General features: G+C 53.6%; 1 protein-coding gene across 1 annotated transcript in view; it reads left to right on the top strand.

Annotated features, from left to right (window-relative positions):
* The window catches only part of LOC116943952 (electroneutral sodium bicarbonate exchanger 1-like), a 128,579-nt gene that overhangs the window by 21,533 nt on the left and 82,164 nt on the right, over nt 1–24,882 (top strand). Inside the window, 1 exon segment of the mRNA XM_032957325.2 lies at nt 24,834–24,882. This exon segment is cut by the window's right edge and continues 33 nt beyond it. Within this exon segment, the coding sequence (XP_032813216.2) occupies nt 24,834–24,882 (49 nt within the window).

The following is a 24,882-nucleotide window of genomic DNA, read 5'->3' as shown; positions in this document are numbered from 1 at the left end:
CCCTCGTGTGCTGTGCCAATCTTTGTAGGTGCTCACGAACGGCACTTGTCCCAGCAGCCCGTTAAAGGCTACTTATTGTGTATTTCTAAAAGTACTCCAAACCTGCTCCCGGTCCACCTTCAATAACTGCTGTAGGCACATACACACACAAAGACAAAGATCCCCCGTATAGCCTTAACATACTGTTGGGGCAAGTGCTGTTAGTGAGCACCTATGAAGGCCGCCTTTGTCACCCTAGTAGCGATGTTTTTACGCATCGCACCAGGTACTCATTTGAGGCTGAGGCGACCTAGGGGAGGCCCAGGACCGGTTCATATAATCGTCACTGGTATTGGCCGTTAGCGAGAATCGAACCCGGGTCGCCAGTTTCGTAGCGCAGCGCGCTAACCACTACACTACCGCTCCCCACTGCACCCACGCACACACACAGACACACGTACGCACGCACGCACGCACACAGACACACGCACGCACGCACACGCACTCACACACGCACACACACAGACACACGCACGCACGCACACACACACGCGCGCGCGTGTGACTCGTACGAGCCCAGCGTGCCTTAACGAAGAGAGTTTGCAATCGGTGCGACTGAGACACGGACACCGACGAAGGGAAATGGAAACAATCGCTGACAAATTTCGATTTAAAGCTTTCGTGACTGCAAGGATTCATCTTATTTGGTTCTTTCGGTAAAGTCACGTAGAATGAGAATAAAATAATAAATTGATAAAATAAAATAACACAATAATATTCTCACGACGTTTCGGCCACAACACAAGCGGCCTTCATCAGGTGAAGGGACGAGACTGTCTGGAGGACAGCGCTGGAGTCTCGTCCCTTCACCTGATGAAGGCCGCTTGTGTTGTGGCCGAAACGTCGTGAGAATATTATTGTGTTATTTTATTTTATCAATTTATTATTTCATTCTCATTCTACGTGGTGACTTTACCGAAAGAACCAAAGAAGATGAATCGCCGACAAGTTCGCGAAGAAGCACACGGGGGGAGGGGGGTGGGGGCGCACGCGCTTGGAGAGGCAGGAAGCGGCGCCGCACGGAGTCGAGGCGCCGCTGTGACCCAGGTGCGCCGTGGTCCGGGACTAATGAGGCGGTGACAGCCGAAGTCCGGGAGCACTGCCGTTGGGATGGAGCGTTGACATCAGCGCCTCCCGTGCAGGAGCTCGATCCGTTGTGATTATTATTATCATTGCATCGAGAGACCGCGAGAGATGGCGATGGCTTGAGGAGGACTCCATCCAGCAGTGGATTGATCAAGGCCGCTAATGAGTGTGTGTGTGTGTGCGCGCGCGCGCGTCTGTAACTTAATTACCTAAGTGGCGGACGGCAATTTTAAGCGCGGACTTTGGCAGTAGCGCCGGCTAAGAATAGTTTGGTGGCTGTGTAATTAATAATTATATAATTATACAATTGCTACAGAATTCTACGGCACACTGAGACGAGCGATCCGGTGTAGCACGCAAGAGGTCGGTGACCCGGGGGGCGACCTGGAGTGAGTCGGTGGTGGGCGTGGTGCTGGCCACCCTCCCCCTCGTGTCCCGTACCGGCCTTCATAGGTGCTGCTCGCTTAACAGCACTTGAACCAACAGTCGGATGAGGCTATGGGGGGGGGGGGCATCTTTGTCTTTGTGGGGCCTGTGAGATGTGGGCACCGGAGCGCGATGGGGAGTGAGGAGGCTGGCTGGTGAGCACGCCAAGTAGTGGTGCCAAGCCGTGCCTCACAGCGAGCAGGGCCTGAGTTTATTCCTCACTCGGGTGCCTCTCTGTGTGGGGGTTTGCTCAGGGTTGTCCGGTCTCCTCCAATGCCTCAAACATTACCACCTCTGCCAAAACACCCGATGAATGTGGAAGAGTGGACACAATACCACCCTAGAGTTCGCTCTGTGGATGTATGTCCTTCTCCCGCACCTCCGATTGGCTACGTACGGTGCGAAAGAAGTTCAGCATACGTAAACAAAAATTTAACGTGCAAATGTTTAATGGATGGTAAGGGGCGACTGAGACCCGCGGTCTGAATTGGCACCGTCAGTAATTCTGGATGTGGTCCGCATCTCAGGCGGCCGTGATTTCACTGGCTTCTCGAGTGGAGTGGGCTGTCGATCTTAGCCCGGTCACGAATGACGGCACCAAACTAGAAAAGACAATCTCATTAAATGTAGTTCGCCATTTAATTTGGCTGAATTCCAGCCCTGAGATTTCAACAACGAGCACTGCTGTCTCAGTGGCAGGGCGGGTGGCAAGTTGGTCCGCCGTACTCTGTGGATCGGAGGTCACTTGGGGAGTTCTCAGAAGTTGCTCTATGATATCCACTTCAATGGGGCATCCTCTAACACTGCTGTGTGGAATTTCATAATGGATTCTTCCCCACACACGGATATCCTTTTAGTTACTCCACTGCTGGATGATGACCTCTCCATGCCGTGCAGATCGCCATGCACCACTCTCGTCTATTTGTATCCTTTGTTGTTGTGACGTTCTGACTCCCCACCCCTATTGGACATCTGTGAAAAAGAGCTTCATAGCTTATCGGATTCGGTCAGTGGTAGTTGAGTCAGTGAGCGGTCGCCGTGCCCTCTGCTGCCGCCTTGAAGCCCGAGAACACCACCGAGGGTAAGAATTGGGAGAGAGAGGGAGAGAGAAGGGGGGTCGGGGGAACAAAACAAAAAAAAGCGAGAATTTATTTTCTATTTCATAAGAAAATGTCTCGAGACGCGAAGGGTCACGTGTCGCGTGTCGAGAGCGAACGACTCCGAGCGCAGCTGCTCCCCGTGCGTGAAGAGGCCCTTGCCGCTCTTGATTAAAGTTTCATCTCAGACCCTTTTGTTGCCACGTCGCGCCTCCGGTCGCATGTGGTGCACTTCGCCGTTGCGGGTAGGGTTGGTGGTGGAGGGAAGGAGGGGAGGGAGGGAGTAGAGGGGATGGAGGGTAGGGGAGGAAGGGAGGGAGGGAGGGAGGGGACAGCCCTGACAACTCCTTGAAAGTAAAGTCTCCCAACGAATCGCTATAATCCAGAGACGACAGGTTGACAATTTACCACTTATATTTATTGCATGTGATAAAGTGTTGCGGATCAGACTCATCCCGAGCGAAATGTTACATCGCAGTACCGCGAGAAATGAAAGCAGCCTTGGCATGCCTTCATCCAGCAGTGGATTGATCACGGCTGATGACGAAGATGATGGCTATCATGGCATGAACTTGTGCGTCTGCAGGCCACATTTATTGCACACTGGAACACGCGGCGTAGAAGGGACGTGAGCGCGCTCACCGCGCATCGTAGCGTTACGTGAGCAATATTACGCGCCTGCAATCTATTATTGATAGAAGCAAATGGGGCCCTGACGGAGTCCGTTCCGGCGGGGATGACAGCCCAGGGTGCCTCGAGAGGGAGCGGCGCGAGCTGGGGATGATGAGTGGCGCGGCACGACCCCATGCGGACGCACGGAGCAACGGTGGTCACGATCATGGCGATGACGACGTTGACGATGACGGTGACCACGATGATGGATATGAGAACGATGGTGATTTATGATGACGCTGATGATTTATCATGACGATGATTAGGACAATGACGTTAACGGTGATGATGATTGATGACGACGACGAAGATCGGGACGATCGTGATCAACAATGACAACGATGATGACCACACTGTAGATACCAAGATAATCCGCCCGCGGATAATGGCGAGCGATCTGCATCGGTGTTGGCGTGGCACCGCGACGAATGAACGGAATGCCGAGGATGTTTATGTCTCGCGCGGGCTACGAGCTGTGAGCTGTGGCGTAGCCACCGAGCGGCGTGCGGTACGTGAGCTGGCACCAGGATACAGAGAGGAGGAGGAGGGGGACATTGGACAGAGGTCTCCATTGATTCATTACACCGGGGCCCTTAGCAACCTTATGGGCAACACTCGTTATGGGCAACACTCGTTATGGGCAACACTCGTTATGGGCAACACTCGTTATGGGCAACACTCGTTATGGGCAACACTCGTTATGGGCAACACTCGTTATGGGCAACACTCGTTATGGGCAACACTCTTCATGGGCAACACTCCTCATGGGTAATACTTCGTATGGGTAACACTCCGTATGGTTAACACTCGTTATGGGGAACACTCGTTAAGGGTAACACTCGTTATGGGCAACACTCGTTAAGGGTAACATCACTTAAGGGTAACATTGGACCAAATGTCCCATAGCTGCATGGGGCTCGACCTTCTGGGTCTCATCGGCAGCCCGTGCCATATGCGCGGTAATGTCAACAGGAGGGGTTGCGCACACGAGACGCGCGTGGGCCAGTGCGTAAGAATAGGTGCTTAGAAAATGCAGGTGCGCGTGTACAACAGGAGTCTAGAGCCCATGCTCACTCCACTGCTGGATGAAGGTCTCCCTACCGCTTGGCGGGCATGGGGTTTTTTTTTGTTTGTTTTTTTTGGCCATACTTCACCATCCTGGTCAGATGACGGGTAGCCGGGTTTAGAGCACAGTGCGCGAACCACTCCCTCGCCACTCCACACATCATCATCATCAGCAGCCGTGATTAATCCACTGCTGGATGAAGACCTCCCAACCCGCCGCCACCTCCTCTCGTGAACTTGCGACGCAGAAATCCGCCCAGCGCCTGCACATCAACTCATTTCGTCGCTCCATCTCCGCGGCGTGCGTACAACCCGGACGCATTCCGTTTTGCACATCACGCGCGCACGTGATGTGCGCGCGTGATCCATTCTTACGTGGTGTGCGTGCGTGAGTGTGTGTGTGCATCGCGTTCGCTGTGGCCGGGGATTCGACCTCGGGTCCTCCGGGTGCGTGTGTTTATTCAATTCGGAAAGGGAATTTAGCGCTCATGCGTTCTACGATCGGTATCGAATGATGACGACGTCGAGACACAGATGCGCGGATAAAAATAAACACCAACATCAGGTGGCCGACAAGAGACGAGATGAGAGAAGGCGATGGCTCGGTGATGCGAGCGGCCGGATTGTACCATGTCGGTGCCGTCGGAGGGGTCGGACGGACCCATCCACAAAGGGTGGTGGGTGCTGAGTGGTGGTGCCCGTGTGTGTGTGTGGGCTGTGTGTGGGGGGCACGTGGGGAGCGGTAGTGTAGCGGTTAGCGCGCTGCAATACGAACCCGGCGACCCGAGTTCGATTCCCGCTCACGGCCAACACCCAGTGACTATAATCTGAACTGGCGGTCTTGGGCCTCCCCTAAGTCGACTCGGCCTCAAATGAGTACCGAGTTGCGATGTGTAAACATCGCCACTGGGGAGACAAATGCGGCCGGGCGTGGTGCCGGCCGCATTTGTCTCCCTCGTGTCCTGTGCCGGCTTTCGTAGGTGCTGCTCGCTTAACAGCACTTGCCCCAACAGTCTGATGAGGCTATGGGGGGGGGGGTGTTCATCTTTGTCTTTGTGGGGCCTGTGAGATGTGGGCACCGGAGCGCGACGGGGAGTGAGGAGGCTGGCTGGTGAGCACGCCAAGTAGTGGTGCCAAGCCGTGCCTCACAGCGAGCAGGGCCTGGGTTTCATTCCTCACTCGGGTGCCTCTCTGTGTCGGGGTTTGCTCCTCCAACGCCTCAAACAAAACAGTAACATTGTAACGGCGATTTTGGTATTTAAATGAATAATGGCACTGCCAGCGTCATCAATTGGGATCGCGCATAGCAGCAGAAACTTGACAGAACTCTCCTACATGACCCTCCTGAGACTCCGTGACACTTTCCTGGGTAATAATAATATAATTATTGTTAATATAATTATTGTTAAAGGCCACATCTCCATCATCAGCGGAAGTATCATCGTCACTACCACCATCACTATCACCAACACGACGACTGTTACCATCATCGTCACTACCACCATCACCATCACAGACCCTTTCACAGAACCTCGCAGGTCCCCACTGATTGGACGATGCTCACCGTTATAAATAACATTGACGTTGAAGACGAGAGGCCGGCCAATCAACTCGGTCATAGCCGGCACGGCTGCTTAGCCACCGCGAGCTTTCGCCAAAACACACAAACGCACACGCACAAACACACACACAAACACACAACAACAACCGCCATTCGCCACTGAGTGGCGGTGACGTCACCACGACGCTTGTGCCAGGCTATGTGCACTCTGAGGCCACGTGAAGTGTCGAACGCCCGCTGGCAGGAGGTCACGGGGCAGACCCAGGTGCCACGGGTCGACTGACTAAGATGACTGGCTGATGCACCACCTGTGCCCCCGACTGTGACAACCTGCTGCGCTTTAGCCACCCGGCGCTCCGCTCGTTGTTGTGAGCGTCGCTCCTCCGTCCTCCGTTGTTGTTGGAGGGCGACTACCTCCAACTGCCCAGTAGCGTCCTTCACGAGCCTCCTCCACAGAGGCCGATCTTGACACCGCTGGTACCAGTCATCGGCAAGTCCACTCAGCTCCACGTCCTCCTGTACCACATCACTCCATCTCTTCTCTAGCCCGTGCCGCGCCCGCTTAGCCCCCTCAATCCGTCCAAACAAAAGCTGTTTCGGCATGCGGTGGCTGGGCATGCGGGCTACATGACCCAGCCAACGCAGCCTTGCCTGCCGGAGGAGCTCACCGATGGGACCCTGCCCAGATCTTTCAAGGATTTGTGAGCTCCTCACACAATCCAGTCTGGTTAAACCCAGGATGGATCGTAGGCAGGCCAGCCTAAATGTTTCTAACCGGCGAAGATGTTCCATTAGGGGGGTCCACGTTTCGCAAGCGTAGAGAAGGGAGGGAATGACCGTGGCCGAGAAGACCTGAAGCTTAGTGCGGAGCGACAGACCAGGTAGCTTCCACACAGCGTTACGCAACCGATGAAAAGATATTGCCGCTCGACTGATTCGGAGTGAGACCTCAGCTGTTAAACTGGAGCCAGTCATAAGCACACTGCCCAGGTATGGGAAACTCTCCACTCTCTCCACAACTGCCCCAAACACACACACGCACAAACACACACATGCACAAACACACACACGCACAAACACACACATGCACAAACACACACACACGCACAAACACACAAACACACACACAAACACACACACGCACGCGAGAGGGAACATTCGAAGAAGAAGAAAATTATTTTTTAGTTTGGGCACAGGGGGACGACGGGGTGAGCGTTCCCAAACACTTTGACGTAATTCAGCCTCAATTAAACCTCGCTCGGGTTGCAACGATATCGAGTTTCGCAAGTTTGGCAATAATCACGAGAACTATGGGCGGCTTGCCGGTGCGGTTGTATTTAAATTAAAACAAAAATGTGTAATCTCGCTGTGCTTTGCCGTACGTCGAGTACGAGAACGGTTGCTTCGCTTGGGTTGTTCAACTGCGGTTAACTGGCAATCAGAATATTCACTCGCAGTCAGAATATTCACTCGCAATCAGAATATTCACTCGCAGTCAGAATATTCACTCGCAGTCAGAATATTCACTCGCAGTCAGAATATTCACTCGCAGTCAGAATATTCACTCGCGGTCAGAATAATCACTCGCAGTCAGAATATTCACTCGCAGTCAGAATATTCACTCGCAATCAGAATATTCACTCAATCAGAATATTCACTTGCGGTCAGAATATTCACTCGCAGTCAGAATATTCACTCGCAATCAGAATATTAACTCGCAGTCAGAATATTCACTCGCAATCAGAATATTAACTCGCAATCAGAATATTCACTCGCAGTCAGAATATTCACTCGCAATCAGAATATTTATTCATCGCAGGAGGAAATCCGATGAGCTGCAAAGCTCTTTTTCACAGACGTCGACTCTCGAGCAACCACCGCAGTCCGCAACTCTCTTACCCTGGGCGTCCCTCGCAGCCCAAGACTTATTGAATAACCGCACCACATAGGAAACCTTGTGCCGTGGGTAATCACCACGCCGTCAATGACTCCGTGTAAAACGAGAGAGCGAGAGAGAGAGAGAGACTAATAACAAAGCGCTAACTGAATGGGTATGAGCTATTCGCTGATGCGACGACTCTCATCTTAGCGTTGAGTTTGTTATTTCGGATATTTTTTTCTCGCAACGGAACACCGAAGACGAAGCGCAACGAACAACGCTCGCCATCGCTCGCGGAATATTCAGCAATGCGGACGACACGAGTAGACGCGGCAGCACAGAAGTACAGTACAATACGTTAAATAATGGAATACGACGTTTCGATTGCAACACAAAAGCAGTTGCTTGTGCTGCAATCGAAACGTCGTATTATATTATTTAATTTAATCTCTTTCGACGTGACTTTACCGAAGGAACCAAAGAGTAATTCCTGCAGTCCAGAAAGCTTCAAATCAAGTTTGTTTACAGTGCAGTAATTGATCTCCCTGCCCTGTTCCGTGCTGCAGCTGCACACCACCGCACCTAAGCAGCAGCCTATAGCACCTGTTCTAGATTTGAAGCTTTCGTGACTGCAAGGATCCATACTCTTTGGTTCTATTCGGTAAAGTCACGTAGGTAAAAAATAAAACAACAAAAATCACGACGTTTCGGCCACAACAAAAGCGGCCTTCATCAGGTGAAGGGACCAGGCTGTCTCGAGGACAGCGCTGGAGTCTGAGCGTGGCTGTGTTTCACTCCAGCGCTGTCCTCGAGACAGTCTGATCCCTTCACCTGATGAAGGCCGCTTGTGTTGTGGCCGAAACGTCGTGATTTTTGTTGTTTTATTTTTTACCTACGTGACTTTACCGAATAGAACCAAAGAGTATAGCACCTGTGTTTTGCATGGCGGTCCGTGCATTCCCGGTGCTGTCGAGGCTAAAGGCTGCTCTGCCGAGCCTCTGGGCACGCGCCGTGGCCGAGGGGGGTGACGATAGGACGCCAGGTGGTGACCTCGTTGTTTTACACACCAGGACCACTACGCGGGTTTCAGTCCCTGTCTCAGGCTCAAACCAAATGTACCCAGCCCCTTGGCCACAGCGTCCCTCCAACTGAGCAACAGTTTATACGACTTCACAGCCAACGCGTTTCACATCGCCTTGCATTCGCCCCCAGCCGCTGCTGTTTGCTATCATTCATCGCGAGACGGCGCGGTGGATTGGGGAGGCCTTCATCCAGCAGTGAATAGATCATGACTGATGCTGATGATGAAATATTTGTGTCCGGGCAAAAAGATGGTGATAATTTGAACAGCAAACGGCACGTGTGGTTGTTGTTGTTGTTGTTATTGTTTAGAGATGAAAGGTGCGGCCCTGTAATTGCTCGCCCACACCACAACCTGTCACAGTGGCCTCCACTAGAGGAAGCTTTACAGAGAACCCTGAGAGGGTTCTTGGCCTACTCTTCTACGCTGGCCAATGTCTTGGAAAAACTATTATTAATAATTAATTATAGAGGTGTCTACCGCCCTGATTTTTTGATAGTTGGTGGATTTTAGTTTTTGGGGATGAAGTCTATTGCCCCCCACCCACCCCCTTTTAGAAATCTGTTACGTAGTTTGTGGGGGGCATAACCCCCCCCCCCACCACCACCTCCCCCCCCACCCCCCCACGCCAAGTGCTTGCACCTGAGTGACTGTGGCTGGAACGCGGCGGCGGCGGTGACGGATTTCCGTGATTCAGCAGAAAGCCGTTGCCCAGCCACAGACGAGACGCGAGACAGGGGTGTCCTCTGGTGGCGGGCTCGGCACACGTGGCAGCTCGGCGGCAGCTCCCACGCTACGTCCCTCTCACTTGGGCTGTATACACACACGGCGTGTACGTGCACTACTACTACTACAACAACTACAACAACGACGATCGCCGTTCGACTTCAGCACGGAGCTTTGTGGCAGGCTAGGTGCACGTTGAGGCCACGGGATAGAGCCAGGTGTCGTGGGTTAACTGACTGAGATGACCGCACACACGCCGTGTATGTTTGGGTATATGTACACCTACCTAAAGGTTCGCGTGACCGACTTGCTGAAGTAGTAACTCATTGGCACGTTTTGTTTACGTGAAAAACCTTGCTCATTGGCGGGTTTAACGACACATTTATATTTACGCGATATAACCCCTAAAAATTTTTTTTATTATAGAATATAACATTTTCTGACCGATTTGACCAACTATATTCGAAAAAAAGTTTTGCAGGCTGACAGGACGTCACGTCCAGAGGGGAGGACGGACGGACAGATGGATGACTCGCGTCCAAAAGGACGAGCTCTTTGTTAGTCTCTCGTTTAAATAAAAGTTGCCGACCTATCCTGTACGGCGCATTGGCGACATGCGGTGGCATTTCGACGCTGCACGTCAATCCACACTGCATGGTATAGACCAGCGGTTCTTAAGCTTTACTGAAGCCTGCACCCATTTGGCTCTCAATCGCTACAAAATGTGCAATGTTAACAAATACATAAGTTTGATGAAACAAAGTAGTTGTACTTCATTTTAGTTTTTGATGATTTACCTTCTAGAACAATCCGCCCATGTCTCGCACCCCAAGAAAGGTCATCTCGCACCCCCTCCCCCAGGAGGTGCGTGCACACACCCCAGATGAAGAAGAAAAACCACTGGTATAGACTCTCGCACCACAGAGAGCCGCGTACTCACAACGCGATCCACAGACCAAACATGGGGAGCCATAGGGCCACACGGGGAAGTCTCCGACCGACTCTCTCTGTGTGTGTGTGTGCTACGTTAACGCGCCCGCCGTCTCTGGACAGCACCGTGGCACGCGGTCGCTCCTGTGTCGTGCACTCCGCGTTGGGGAACTGAAACTCTGCCGAGCCGCGTCCAAGCATCTCCCAGCTCACACCGAGACTTTGCTGGGCCGATCGTCTCCATCCTTGCCCCCCCCCCCCCTTCCCCGCCTAGATAAATTCCACATTACCATGACGGGAGGCTGCATGCCCTGGTTAAGTGACCAATGGAGCAAAACAGTGGCAGTCGGGGGGGCGGGGGGGGGGGGCTCGGTAGGGAGGGGGCATTAGAGGAGCTGTCCAGCGTAGCGCCAGAGGCTAATTAGGGCGGTACAATTATCGGGGCTCTATTTCACATTAACCATTGTATGTGCTGTGCCAGCTATACTTAGGGGCGGTGGGGTGGGGGTGGTGGGGGGTGGTGGGGGGGGGCAGCCCAGCCCAGCCCACTCCGTCTACCCCTCCTCCTCCTCCTGCAACTGCGTCCCACGCGAGGCACATCTCAATGAATCGCCGCGTCTCGGACGCGAGCGATGCGGCGATGCCAGTGACTCCTCGTTGCTTGGCCTCGGCCCCTCGCACAGCCGCCGCCGTGGTGTCAGTGTCCCGGCGAATATCGGAGACGCGCTACCGAGATGTCGGGGATGTGTCGCCGCGTGTCGCGGCTCGGCACGATGTCCGACGTTTACGCTCCACGTGCTGGGAGCTTCTCTCGTACAGGCAGCGAATTAGAGCAATGCCTGACCCGCTGCTGGGGAGCGCTGGCAGCGGCCTCGTGGTGCTCCCGCGTGCGCCGCGCGCTGCAGAGGTTTTGTAATCGATGACGACGGTCACCCTGTGGGCGACTCTTTACATCGTCCACCCTCGACGGCGGACGGGACAGCCGTATCTGCCGTGCCACGTTCCGCCCGTGACGACGTTAACGAACGGCGAATCGAATCGGTTCCCTGAGGTCACGGGGACGGGGGGGGGGGGGCGAGAGCCGCTCGACATCACCGACGTGGAGGAAGGAAAGAAGGAAGGATCCTTCTCCCTTCTCTCTCTCTCCCCCCCCCCCCCTCTATCTCCCTCTCTCCACCCTCTCTCCCTCTATCCCCCCCCCCTCCCTCTCCCTCTATCCCTCTCCCCCCCCCTCTCTCCATCCTCTCTCCATCCTCTATCCCTCTATCCCCCCCCTCTCTCTCCCTCTATCCCTCCCCCCCCCCTCTCCCTCTCCCTCTATCCCTCTCCCCCTCTCTATCTCCCTCTCTCCATCCTCTCTCCCTCTATCCCCCCCCTCTCTCTCCCTCTATCCCTCTCCCCCCCCCCCTCTCTCTCTCCCCCTGCCGCCTCGGCTACGCGGCACTGTTCAGGAGCTGCCATTGGCTGCGTTTTTGCGCGTCGGCGCCGCTCGCGCTGTCCGACTCGAGGCGAGCCCCGGGACGGAGCTGTGGGAACATTCAGCCGCGGTGCCCTGTGCCCATTCTGGGCGGCACGGGAGGATGTCTCGTCGCATCCTGTCACTGCCTCCAGCGCAAACACATTCACCCGCTCATCCCCCTACTCCTCATCATCCTCCCCCCTCCTCCGCTTTCTCGCCCTCCTCGTCATCCTGCCCGCCCCGACGCCCCTTTACGACGCGCACAGACCCCGCCGAGCAGGCTGACAAATCCGGCTGTGATTGAACGGGGGGTGGAGAGGGAGAACAGCACAAACATTTACCCATTACATAATGCCTACAGCCCAGACACAGGAGCCGTTGCCTTGCATCGGGCCCATAAGTGCGAATATAACAACCACGGATTTGCGTTAAGACCCATACGCTTTTGAATGACACTGTTATTTGTTTAATTAGCTTTAATCAGGGTCCATGTTCAATAGCAGTACGTGGTTCAGACACTCTGCCGCGTCGCCCAGTTGCTGTGTCCCCCCCCCACACCCCCCCCCCCCCAGTGACAGATTGTTCGAATTGTTTCGCGAATGAATGCTTCGCTCGTTGCCTCTCCCGAGACTCAAGTCCATTATCTCCAGGGGAGATTGGTGACACCTGGAGGACCCTTGCGTTCGGTGGTTCGAGAGGAAGACATTCGCGCCTGCGCCGTCAATCCCTTCGAGCAGGGATGGGGAACTTTTTTTCTGCCAAGGGCCATTTGGATAATTATAACATCATTCGCGGGCCATACAAAATTATCAACTTAAAAATGTGCCCGTTATATTTGGTCAAACATTTTTAATGAACTCACCTCTAATGTGATGGCTGGAACTGCTTCTCTTTGGCGAGGCGTGTGATGATGTTAGCTGCCATTGATGACGTTGCTACTCGCAACTGCTTTTCCAGGTTTGCTCCTAGATTGATTGAATTTCGAGTCCCGCCTGCGGTTGCCTTGGCAGGGCCACACCAAATAATTTCGCGGTGCCTTACACGGCCTTAGAGTGCTGCGCATGAAACAAAGCGGCAGGCGTTCCTCGGGTTGTATCCTGCGAGTGGGTCCGGCGCGATGTCCGACGTTCCGCTCGGCGAGCCGAGGGAACGGAAGAGTTTGAAAACGTCGGGACGCCGTGCCGAACAGCACGTGGCGGTGCGACTCGAGAACACACGGGCGAGCTCCCCAGCGGCGTGACCGCGAATCCTCCGCGGCTCGAGGCAGCAGCGATCGCGGCGCCGATTTGGATGTTCCCGATCAAAAATAGATCTTTCCCGAAAAAGGGCTTTTCGAGGCGAAACAGAGAACGCGCTCCGTACATGGCCTCGTGTTTTGACAAGGACACGAGGCCCTGAGCACACCGCCTGGGGATTGCGTAGGAGTGCGTGCGTGTGTGTTGCGTGCGTGTGTGTTGTGTGTGTGTGTGTTGTGTGTGTGTGCATGTGCGTTTGTGTTGTGCGCATGTTCGTGTATGCGTTTGTGCGTGTGTGATGTGTGTTGTGTGTGCATGTGCGCGTGTGTGATGTGCGTGTTGTGTGTGTTGTGTGTGCATGTGCGCGTGTGTGATGTGCGTGTTGTGTGTGTTGTGTGTGCATGTGCGTGTTGTGTGTGTTGTGCGTGTTGTGTGTGTTGTGTGTGATGTGCGTGTTGTGTGTGTTGTGTGTGCGATGTGCGTGTTGTGTGTGCACACAATTTAGGCTGGCCTGCCTACGATCCATCCTGGGTTTAACCAGACTGGATTGTGTGAGGAGCTCACAAATCCTTGAAAGATCTGGGCAAGGTCCCATCGGTGAGCTCCTCCGGCAGGCAAGGCTGCGTTGGCTGGGTCATGTAGCCCGCATGCCCAGCCACTGCATGCCGAAACAACTTTTGTTCGGCCGGATTGAGGGGGCTAAGCGGGCGCGGCACGGGCTAGAGAAGAGATGGAGTGATGTGATACAGGAGGACGTGGAGCTGAGTGGACTTGCCGATGACTGGTACCAGCGGTGTCAAGATCGGCCTCTGTGGAGGAGGCTCGTGAAGGACGCTACTGGGCAGTTGGAGGCAGTCGCCCTCCAACTACAACGGAGGGCGGAGGAGCGACGCTCACAACAACGAGCGGAGCGCCGGGTGGCTAAAGCACAGCAGGTTGCTACAGTAGGGGGCACAGGTGGTGCATCAGCCAGTGATCTCAGTCAGTCGACCCGTGGCACCTGGGTCTGCCCCGTGACCTCCTGCCAGCGGGCGTTCGACACTTCACGTGGCCTCAGGGTGCACATAGCCTGGCACAAGCGTCGTGGTGACGTCACCGCCACTTAGTGGCAAATGGCGTTTTTTGTTGTGTGTGCATGTGTGTGTTGTGTGTGATGTGCGTGTTGTGTGTGTTGTGTGTGATGTGCGTGTGTGTGCGAGGTGTGTGCGATCTGTGGGACCGAATACACATTTGGGGAGTGGTCATCGCGCTGCACTACAAACCCAGTGACTCGAATTCGATTCCCGCTCACGGCCAACCTCGCTGACGATTGTCTGAACCGGTACTGGGCCTCTCCCAAGCCCACTCGGCCTCAAACGAGTACCTGGTGCTGTGTGTAAACATAGCCACTTGTGAGACAAAGGCGGTCGGGCGTGATGCTGGCCATCCGGCCCCCCGTCTCGTGCTGTGCCGGCCTTAACAGGCGCTCGCTTACAGCGCTTGCCGCAATAGTCTGTAAAGGCGATTTCGGGAGATCTTTGATGTGCGAGACTGAATACTGAACGCACGTTCTCCCATAGGCAGACCTGTCTGCGGATTTGGCGAATGCAGAACTAATGCGCATCACGAGGGGCTGTTTCAAAGGCCGTCTCTAGCCGTCTGCTTTTCAGGAGAGACCAACACTGTCAACTGACGTGGATTCACGCGTCTCGCTCAGAGCTCTCGGATGGGCTATCGGGTTGTCACCGCGTGCTGTTGGGCGTGAGGTCCGACGTTCCGCTCCACGTGCTGGGGAGCTTCTATCGGAAAATGAAATCCTAAGCAGTTGCGTGACTGAGAGTTTTTATTTATTTATTACGTGTGAATAAACCATTGATTTGTAACGGATGGACACAAGAGAAGGTGGGGGGGGGGGGGCGAATCTCATGGATAAAGGAATGTGTATGTACGTATGTATGTTGAACTTCTTTAGCACCGTACACAGGCAACCGTGCTAATCGGAGGCACGTGCGTGTTGGGGTAGGAGGAGGGAGAGCCTGGAGAATATCTATCGCTCGGCAGGTTCCGTAGCAGGAAGATGGAGATCTGGGGGGAGAGATCGTGTGGAGATGTACGGGGAGAGATCGTGTGGAGATGTGGGGAGAGGGATCGTGTGGAGATGTGGGGAGAGAGATCGTGTGGAGATGTGGGGAGAGAGATCGTGTGAAGATGTGGGAAGAGAGATCGTGTGGAGATGTGGGGAGAGGGATCGTGTGGAGATGTGGGGAGAGAGATCGTGTGGAGATGGCTTGTAGGAAAGTCGCCGTGTGTGGATCCCACGTGGTGGTGTTGGTGGAGCATCTGCCGGTCATCTCAGTCATCCCATAACACCTGGGTCCGTCCCCGTAACATCCTTCCAGAAACGACGCCTTCCAAAGTGCACCTAGCCTGGCATGAGCCCTGCGGTGACGTCACGGCGGCTCAGTAGAGATTGGCGTCGGGGTGGTTTTTTTGTTGTAAGATGGCAGGTGTCCTGAAAAATGAGCTTCACAGCTCATCGGATTCCTCCAGCACGAATCAATATTCTGCTGCTGTGAAACATGACGCTTTGGAGCGACTCGAGAAGGCCAGTGCGATGGCGGGGACGGTTGGACGGCCGTGGGGTGGAGGCTGCGGTGGGAGTCGCGTGGAGCGGCGGTCTCTGTACAACGGTGCTCACGGCCGCAACGCCCGGGGACATCTCGCGTCTCGCTATCGACGAGATTTACTTAACAGGGGGCCCTGCGGCAGGTCTGTAACACTACACCCCAAACGTCGGCATTGCATTTATTTAGCATCATCTTTCAGAGCCAATGCTGCCCCCCCCCCCCCCACCAATCACTTACCGATGCGAACAACGAAATGTGGCAACTGCAGAATGAGACAAATTTTGTTGCCACAGTTGGTGTAACGGTCAGCGGCCCACTGGACTTGGTTTAGACTATAAAAACTCAACAATTTGTTTTATGTTACCAGGTGAGGCCCGCTGAGATATGCAGCTCGTCGTTGTGCAACGGCTCAGAGAGGGTTCACGATGGCCGTGTCGGCGCTGCTCACGCCGCCGATTTTCTGGGTTCGAGTCCGCGCGTTTGTCAGCGGCCCGCGATTCTAAACTAAACTATTTTTTGTATTTTACCAGGTAAGGCCCCACTGAGCTGTGTAGCTCCTTTCCAACAGCGACTTGGCCACAAATGACAGCTGAACGAAGTGGGTTATCACGTGGAAATGTTTTGCAGCCAAATTCTCCAAACGCGTGGACTTTGATTCAAAAATGTGGAGGAAGGAAATAAATTGTGGAGAAAAAAATTAGGACTCGCAGACAAATCCGCGCGACTGCGGGGAGAGAGAGAGAGAGAGACATACAAACTCCAAATATACAGGGGTCAGGGTCGGGCTCGAACCCACGACCTCCTTCAAATCAGGCGAGGTAGTTAACATCTTAGCGTCAAAGGTCACCGGCTCACTAAACTTGCTAATCCAGAGGTCACCGGGTTCAAGTCGAACTCCCGCCGTGACAATCACACCGGCCACTGTCCACCCAAGAGTATGAATGGGCAAGTTACAGGTCGCGTACGGTGGAGTAAAGTGTGGGTAGAGCGTGGAAGAGGGGGCCACGTGCGAGCGACTCACTAGGGCTCCCTCTAGTTGAAGACCTTCCGCCAGCAGAGGAAGTCCGCAAGAAATTGCAGGGCTGCGCCCGTACCTTTTATTGCAGGGCGACGGCTGGGAGAAAACGTCACCAAATTAAATGCAACCGCAGGCTCACGGCTCTTGTGTAGACCCCATTGTGTACACACACACACCTGTCTGCAGGTAACCATGCCGCTTAGCACTCCTAGCGGACTCGCTGGAGGAGTGGAGAGGAGTTCGAGTTTCACAGCGTGTTTATTTGAGGTGTCACCCTCGGGAAATCTCTGGAGTGGGAAGGGAGGGAAGTGGGAATTGTTGATTCTGGCAATTTACAATGGAAGGTCTCGATTTGATTAAATAATCTATTCCATTTCTATGGTGGTAGTCGTGCTGCTGCTGCTGCTGCTGCGTGGAGAATCCGTAGTGGCTGCGTGCTAACTGTGATTCGGTCACACGCACAGCAACAGCGGTCAAGCGATCATTGCCACCAACATCGTCATCACAGGCCATGATCAATACACCACTCCACACGCCATCTCAATACACCGCTCAACACGCCATCTCAACACACCACTCCACATGCCATCTCAACACACCACTCAACACGCCATCTCAATACACCACTCCACACGCCATCTCAACACCCCACTCAACAAGCCATCTCAATACACCACTCAACACGCCATCTCAATACACCACTCCACACGCCATCTCAATACACCACTCCACACGCCATCTCAATACTCCACTCAACACGCCATCTCAACACAACACTCCACACGCCATCTCAACACACCACTCCACACGCCATCTCAATACACCACTCCACATGCCATCTCAATACACCACTCAACACGCCATCTCAATACACCACTCAACACGCCATCTCAACACACCACTCAACACGCCATCTCAATACACCACTCCACACGCCATCTCAACACACCACTCAACACGACATCTCAGTATACCACTCCACACGACATCTCAGTATACCACTCCACAAACCATCTCGACACACCACTCCACACGCCACCTCAATACACCACTCAACACGACATCTCAGTATACCACTCCACACGACATCACAGTATACCACTCCACAAACCATCTCGATACACCACTCCACACGCCATCTCAACACACCACTCCACACGCCATCTAAATACACCACTCCACACGCCATCTCAACACACCACTCAATACGCCATCTCACCACACCACTCCACACGCCATCTCAACACACCACTCCACACGCCATCTCAATACATCACTCCACACGCCATCTCAACACACCACTCAACACGACATCTCAACACACCACTCCACACGCCATCTCAATACACCACTTCACACGCCATCTCAACACACCACTCAACACGACATCTCAGTATACCACTCCACACGACATCTCAGTATACCACTCCGCAAACCATCTCAGTATACCACTCCACAAACCATCTCGATACACCACTCAACACGCCATCTCAATACACCACTCAACACGCCATCTCAATACACCACTCAACACGCCATCTCAACACACCACTCAACACGCCATCTCAATACACCACTCCACACGCCATCTCAACACACCACTCAACACGACATCTCAGTATACCACTCCACACGACATCTCAGTATACCACTCCACAAACCATCTCGACACACCACTCCACACGCCACCTCAATACACCACTCAACACGACATCTCAGTATACCACTCCACACGACATCACAGTATACCACTCCACAAACCATCTCGATACACCACTCCACACGCCATCTCAACACACCACTCCACACGCCATCTAAATACACCACTCCACACGCCATCTCAACACACCACTCAATACGCCATCTCACCACACCACTCCACATGCCATCTCAACACACCACTCCACACGCCATCTCAATACATCACTCCACACGCCATCTCAACACACCACTCAACACGACATCTCAACACACCACTCCACACGCCATCTCAATACACCACTTCACACGCCATCTCAACACACCACTCAACACGACATCTCAGTATACCACTCCACACGACATCTCAGTATACCACTCCGCAAACCATCTCAGTATACCACTCCACAAACCATCTCGATACACCACTCAACACGCCATCTCAATACACCACTCAACACGCCATCTCAATACACCACTCAACACGCCATCTCAATTTCACCACTCAATACGCCATCTCAATACACCACTCCACAAGCCATCTTAACACACCACTCACACTCAACATGCAATATCAACACACCACTCCACACGCCATCTTAACACACCACTCACACTCAACATGCAATATCAACACACCACTCCACACGCCATCTCAATACACCACTCCACAAGCCATCTGAATACACCACTCAACACGCCATCTCAATACACCACTCAACACGCCATCTCAATACACTCCTCCACACGTCATCTCAATACCCAAATCAACACGCCATCTCAATACACCACTCCACACGCCATCTCAATACACCACTCCACACGCCATCTCAACACACCACTCCACACGCCATCTCAATACACCACTCAACACGCCATCTCAATACACCACTCAACACGCCATCTCAATACACCACTCAACACGCCATCTCAATACACCACTCAACACACCATCTCAACACACCACTCCACATGACATCTCAACACACCACTCAATTCGCCATCTCAATACACCACTCAACACGCCATCTCAATACACCACTCAACACGCCATCTCAATACACCACTCCACACGCCATCTCAATACACCACTCAACACGCCATCTCGATACACCACTCCACACGCCATCTCAATACACCACTCCACACGCCATCTCAATACACCACTCCACACGCCATCTCAATACACCACTCCACACGCCATCTCAATACACCACTCCACACGCCATCTCAATACACCACTCAACACGCCATCTCAACACACCACTCAACACGCCATCTCAGTATACCACTCCACACGCCATCTCAGTATACCACTCCACACGCCATCTCAGTATACCACTACACACGCCATCTCCATACACCACTCCACACGCCATCTCAACACACCACTCAACACGCCATCTCAATACACCACTCAACACGCCATCTAAATACACCACTCAACACGCCATGTCAATACACCACTCAACACGCCATCTCAATACACCACTCCACACGCCATCTCAACACACCACTCCACACGCCATCTCAATACACCACTCCACACACCATCTCAACACACCACTCCACATGCCATCTCAATACACCACTCCACACACCATCTCAACACACCACTCAACACGCCATCTCAACACACCACTCAACACGCCATCTCAACACACTACTCAACACGCCATCTCAACACTCCACTCCACACGCCATCTCAATACACCACTCCACAGGCCATCTCAATACACCACTCCACACGCCATCTCAATACACCACTCCACACGTCATCTCAATACACCACTCCACACGCCATCTCAATACACCACTCCACACGCCATCTCAATACACCACTCCACACGCCATCTCAATACACCACTCAACACGCCATCTCAACACACCATTCCACACGCCATCTCAACACACCACTCAACACGCCATCTCAACACACCACTCAACACACCATCTCAACACACCACTCCACACGCCATCTCAACACACCACTCCACACGCCATCTCAATACACCACTCCACATGCCATCTCAACACACCACTCCACACGCCATCGCTATCTCTCGTGGTGGTCACGCGAGCCATCCAGCTCCTGGACACGAGCTGAGCTCTTGGATTCGTCCAGGGCCTGGGTTCGATTCCCGACTCGGGCGCCTTTTCACGTGGAGTGTGTGCATGTGTGTTCTCTGGCCCTCTCCTGTTCTGGATGACTTTCCTCCGGGTTCTCCGGTTTCATTCTATAGCTAAAAAAAAAGTACAATGTCACTGTCATTGGCCCAAACATCCCCACCCCGTGGACCTTAAAGTTCTAGTGATGTCATTCAATGAGAGCAGGCCATGGTTTTCCGGCAGCATGGTCCAGAATCAGAATATGCATTTATACTGGAGGGATCCGATGAGCTATGAAGCGGGGGTTTTTTCACAGATGTCCTAAAACTATTTACAGATGTCCAAATTTGGTAGGCTTGAAATTACTGGACCAGGATCACGCGCACAGCGGCAACATCGCCGCCCCCCCCCCACCCCCTCGACTGCAAAGACGTGGCAGAACCCTTTTAACAAACGAGTCTCGACACTCGGCGCTCCTCTCTGCTGCTGTGCATGCGAGCGGATTTGAGAATCACCAACACCGCCACTGGAGTGCGTGCAGGCAAGGGGGCGTCTGCGCATCACACGAGTTGGTTGTTTGCGCTGCGAGAAATCAGCGATAAATCTTTACCGTCTTGTTAGTGCAGCCGGTTAGAAATACTCGACCCTCGGGGGGGGCGTGTGGGTGGGGGGGGCGTGGGAGTGGGGGTGGGCCGTGGGGGGGCCGTGTGAGTGGGAGGCGTGGGGGGGAGGGGCACGTGCTAGTTAATTCTCTGTGACGGCGGGGGCCGAGCGAGATGATGGCGTTGGTAACGAACCGCGCCAATTCCATTTTGAAGGTCACGGTGGGGATTTTTTTTCCCAAAGGCGGCGGGCGGTTGGTCGCCCGCCCCCTCCCCTCGCTGACGTGGATGCCGCACAGCTTATGGGTGCTTTGGCAAATCCCCAAAAAAGAATAAAATATCTACATAGCCACTGGACCCACAGGTGTACATAGGATCCATAGACTTATACAGGACTGATAAAATTACGTAGAACCCATAGACTTAGGTAGGACCCATAAACTTACCTCGGAAAATGTTGACTTATATAAGACCACATAGACTTGTATAGGACCCAAACACTTACATAGTGAAATATTGACTTACAACGGACCATACAGACTTACATAGAACCCAGCCACCTAAAAGGCACTGACAAACTAACGTAGGTCTCAGACTCATATAGGACCACATAGACGTACGTAGAACAGACTTACACAATGCTACGGACCCACATAGCAATCGTAGTCTGTCAGTCTGTCACCACCGATGTTAGCCGTGGCCACAAATCCAACTCTGGTCACTGGGGTTCAAAGCGCAGTGCTCGCTAACCACTCATCAAAGACCCACGACCTTTATATTTCGAATGGCATCATTCACTCTTAAATCCGAGTTGCATTGCAAAAACGACGAGCACCACTCCTCGAAACAGAACCAAAACAGAAATCCGGTTCATCTCGCGTTTTAGCCAATCCCATCGATTTATCGCGAGCATCTTTGCATGCCGCTTGCTGTCAGTGGAGCAAAACCGCATTAGCGGTGCGCAGAGCGTCCCCACTGGAACAGCCCAGGCTGGGTAATGTCCTCCCCCCATTGTGGGGGCTATAGATGGGACCGTGCGATATGAAGCACCTCATGATCACTACTTCTCTCCGCGTCTCTCGCGGACCGCAAGCGGTGGGTGAGTGGGGGAGGGGGATCTCCCCGCGCGTTCCGCGGGGATTGGACGCGGCTCCGTGCGGCGAGACGCGGTGCTCTGCGCGATCCTCGCGCTGTTACTGACATCAGTGTCAGAATGAGAATCGGGACTTTATTTCCCATCGGCTAAAGGCCGTGGGGCTAAGAAGCTCTTGTTCAAGGGCAACTCGGGCCGGCAGACAACATCAAAGCATTCCACAATCACAGATTTACAACAGCAACAATCACTGGATGATAATAATAATAATAATAGCAATTACGTTGTAAAATGACTTTCACACTTAAAATGTACTGACTTTAATAATAGAGTCAGTTGAAATGAGGACAGAGATGGCAGAATGGAGATGCCAGGAGACGAAACGAGGTGGTTCATTCAGTGCTGTTGATACATTCAGTGCTATTGATCCAAATTGTGCGTGGAATCTGTGAATTGACAATCAAACGTAGATGTTTAGGATTGTCCGATGGTAATAAAAACACCAACAGGTCAGATAAATAGATAGCAGATCTACGGGACACTCTCCTTGTCAATGAGAATGGCCTTACAGTGGAATGTCTTCTCAAGTCGCGCCGTTGGCAGCAGCAGCAGCAGCGCTTTGATTTCTCGCTGAATATTTTTTTAGTTTTTCATTTCCCTCCACGTGGCTGCTACTTCTGGACTCGCGCTGGCTCGGTGGCAACTAACGCTTGGCTACGTACGGTGTGAAAGAAGTTCAACAAACATGCAACGTGGTGTGCCGAGTGCGGCCTTTTTGTCCCCCTGCTTTTCGGTCGACTTTAAGAGGTGGCACGTGGCTTTTGGGCAGCCACCCCGCCACACGTAGTGGGAGATATGATGAATGTGGACTAGGTTCTGCACGAGACCCAGCTTGAAATGAAACCCTGGTTGTCTGTAATGGGTTCAGTGCGGTCACTTGAGGCCGCTACATTCACTTAAATGTGTTCATTTTAAAAGAGCGTCAATTCTTGTTGAATTGCAACAAGAATTGCCCCCATGCCTAGAAAGCCTCGGGAGGTTTCCCGCTCGACCCACGCGTGAGACGCGCAGCTCACAGCGGACGCATCCTGACTGGCCAGGCTGGAATGAAACCCTGGCTCGCACCTCTGGTTCGAAAGAGCGACAGAATGAATGAATGCATGAATTGGTGTGGAAGGAGGGGAGAGGAGCGGTCCCTGGAGACATGGACCCACTGCTCCGAACGCTAATCCGCGCCGACTCGGAACATGATGTGCCCGTACTCCATCGCGAGAAGGGGCCCTTCCCAGCAGCAGCAGCGAGCAACATTCGCTGCCCTCCTGCGGGGCTGCACGCGCCACGGAGACGGCGACATTCACGCGGCCCGGCTCTCAAGAGACCCTCCGCAATGCCAAAGCGTCGAGGGGCTGCGACGTGGCCCGGACATGGCCCCCTCGACTGCCTCGGCCGTGGCCTTGACCGAGTAGCCGATGTCCATTTGTAAACATCAGCATCGGGCGAGGTAGGACGGAGGAGTTTGGGGCGACACTCTCGTTACCGCCTTGCTCGCCTTAGGCGGTCGCTTGTTCAGATCGCGTGTCCCCTGCAGTCCGGAAGACTGAAAACGACGACTCATTTTACGCTACCCGGTAAGGCCCACTGAGCTACGTGTCTCCTTTTTCAGAAGTTATCTGGCGACGAATGATGAGCTCAACGACGTGGCTCATCACGTGGAAATGTATAGCAAACCAATGTCGATTCTCAATGTGGAGGGGGAAACCGGAGGAACCGGAGACAAATCCACACGACCACAGGAAGAGAGACACGCAAACTCCAAATATACAGCAGCAGGCGTCAGGGTCGGGATCAAACCCACGACCTCCTGCATACCAGGCGAGGTAGTTAACATCTCCTAGCCACCGTGATGATGATGGTGAGAGAGAGAGACACGCAAACTCCAAATATACAGCAGGCGTCAGGGTCGGGATCGAACCCACGACCTCCTGTGTACCAGGCGAGGTAGTTAACATCTCCTAGCCACCATGATGATGATGAGAGAGAGACACGCAGACTCCAAATATACAGCAGCAGCAGGCGTCAGGGTCGGGATCGATCCCACGACCTCCTGTACACCAGGCGAGGGAGTTAACATCGCTACCGTGGCTCCCCGAAATGGGGTGTCTGTGTGCTGGTGTGTTGCGGGGAGCCAGCGTGCTGTACTCTGCACCCCGCGACCCGAGTTCGATTCCCGCTCACGGCCAACATCGATGACGATTATATAACCCGCTGTTTCGTCTCGGCGAGATCGACATCAGCACGGGGGAGACAAAGGCGGCCGGGCGCCGTGTTTGGCCACGCCGCGCCCCCTAGTGCATCGTCCCGGACTTCGAAGCTTCTCGCTCACGGCGCTTTGCCCGTCAGTGCGGTTTGTGTGGATCTCTGTCTTCTCTGCGTGTCCGGCGTGTGTCTCAGAGGCCGGAGGAGGAGGCCGTGGTCGACAGGGGCGGCACTCGCTCCGTCC

Source organism: Petromyzon marinus, chromosome 19 (assembly GCF_048934315.1).
Source record: "Petromyzon marinus isolate PM22_M1 ecotype Great Lakes invasive population chromosome 19, UKy_Petmar_22M1.pri1.0, whole genome shotgun sequence".
In the NCBI taxonomy this organism is placed as follows: Eukaryota; Metazoa; Chordata; class Hyperoartia; order Petromyzontiformes; family Petromyzontidae; genus Petromyzon; species Petromyzon marinus.
This window is presented reverse-complemented; position numbering and strand designations above follow the sequence as displayed.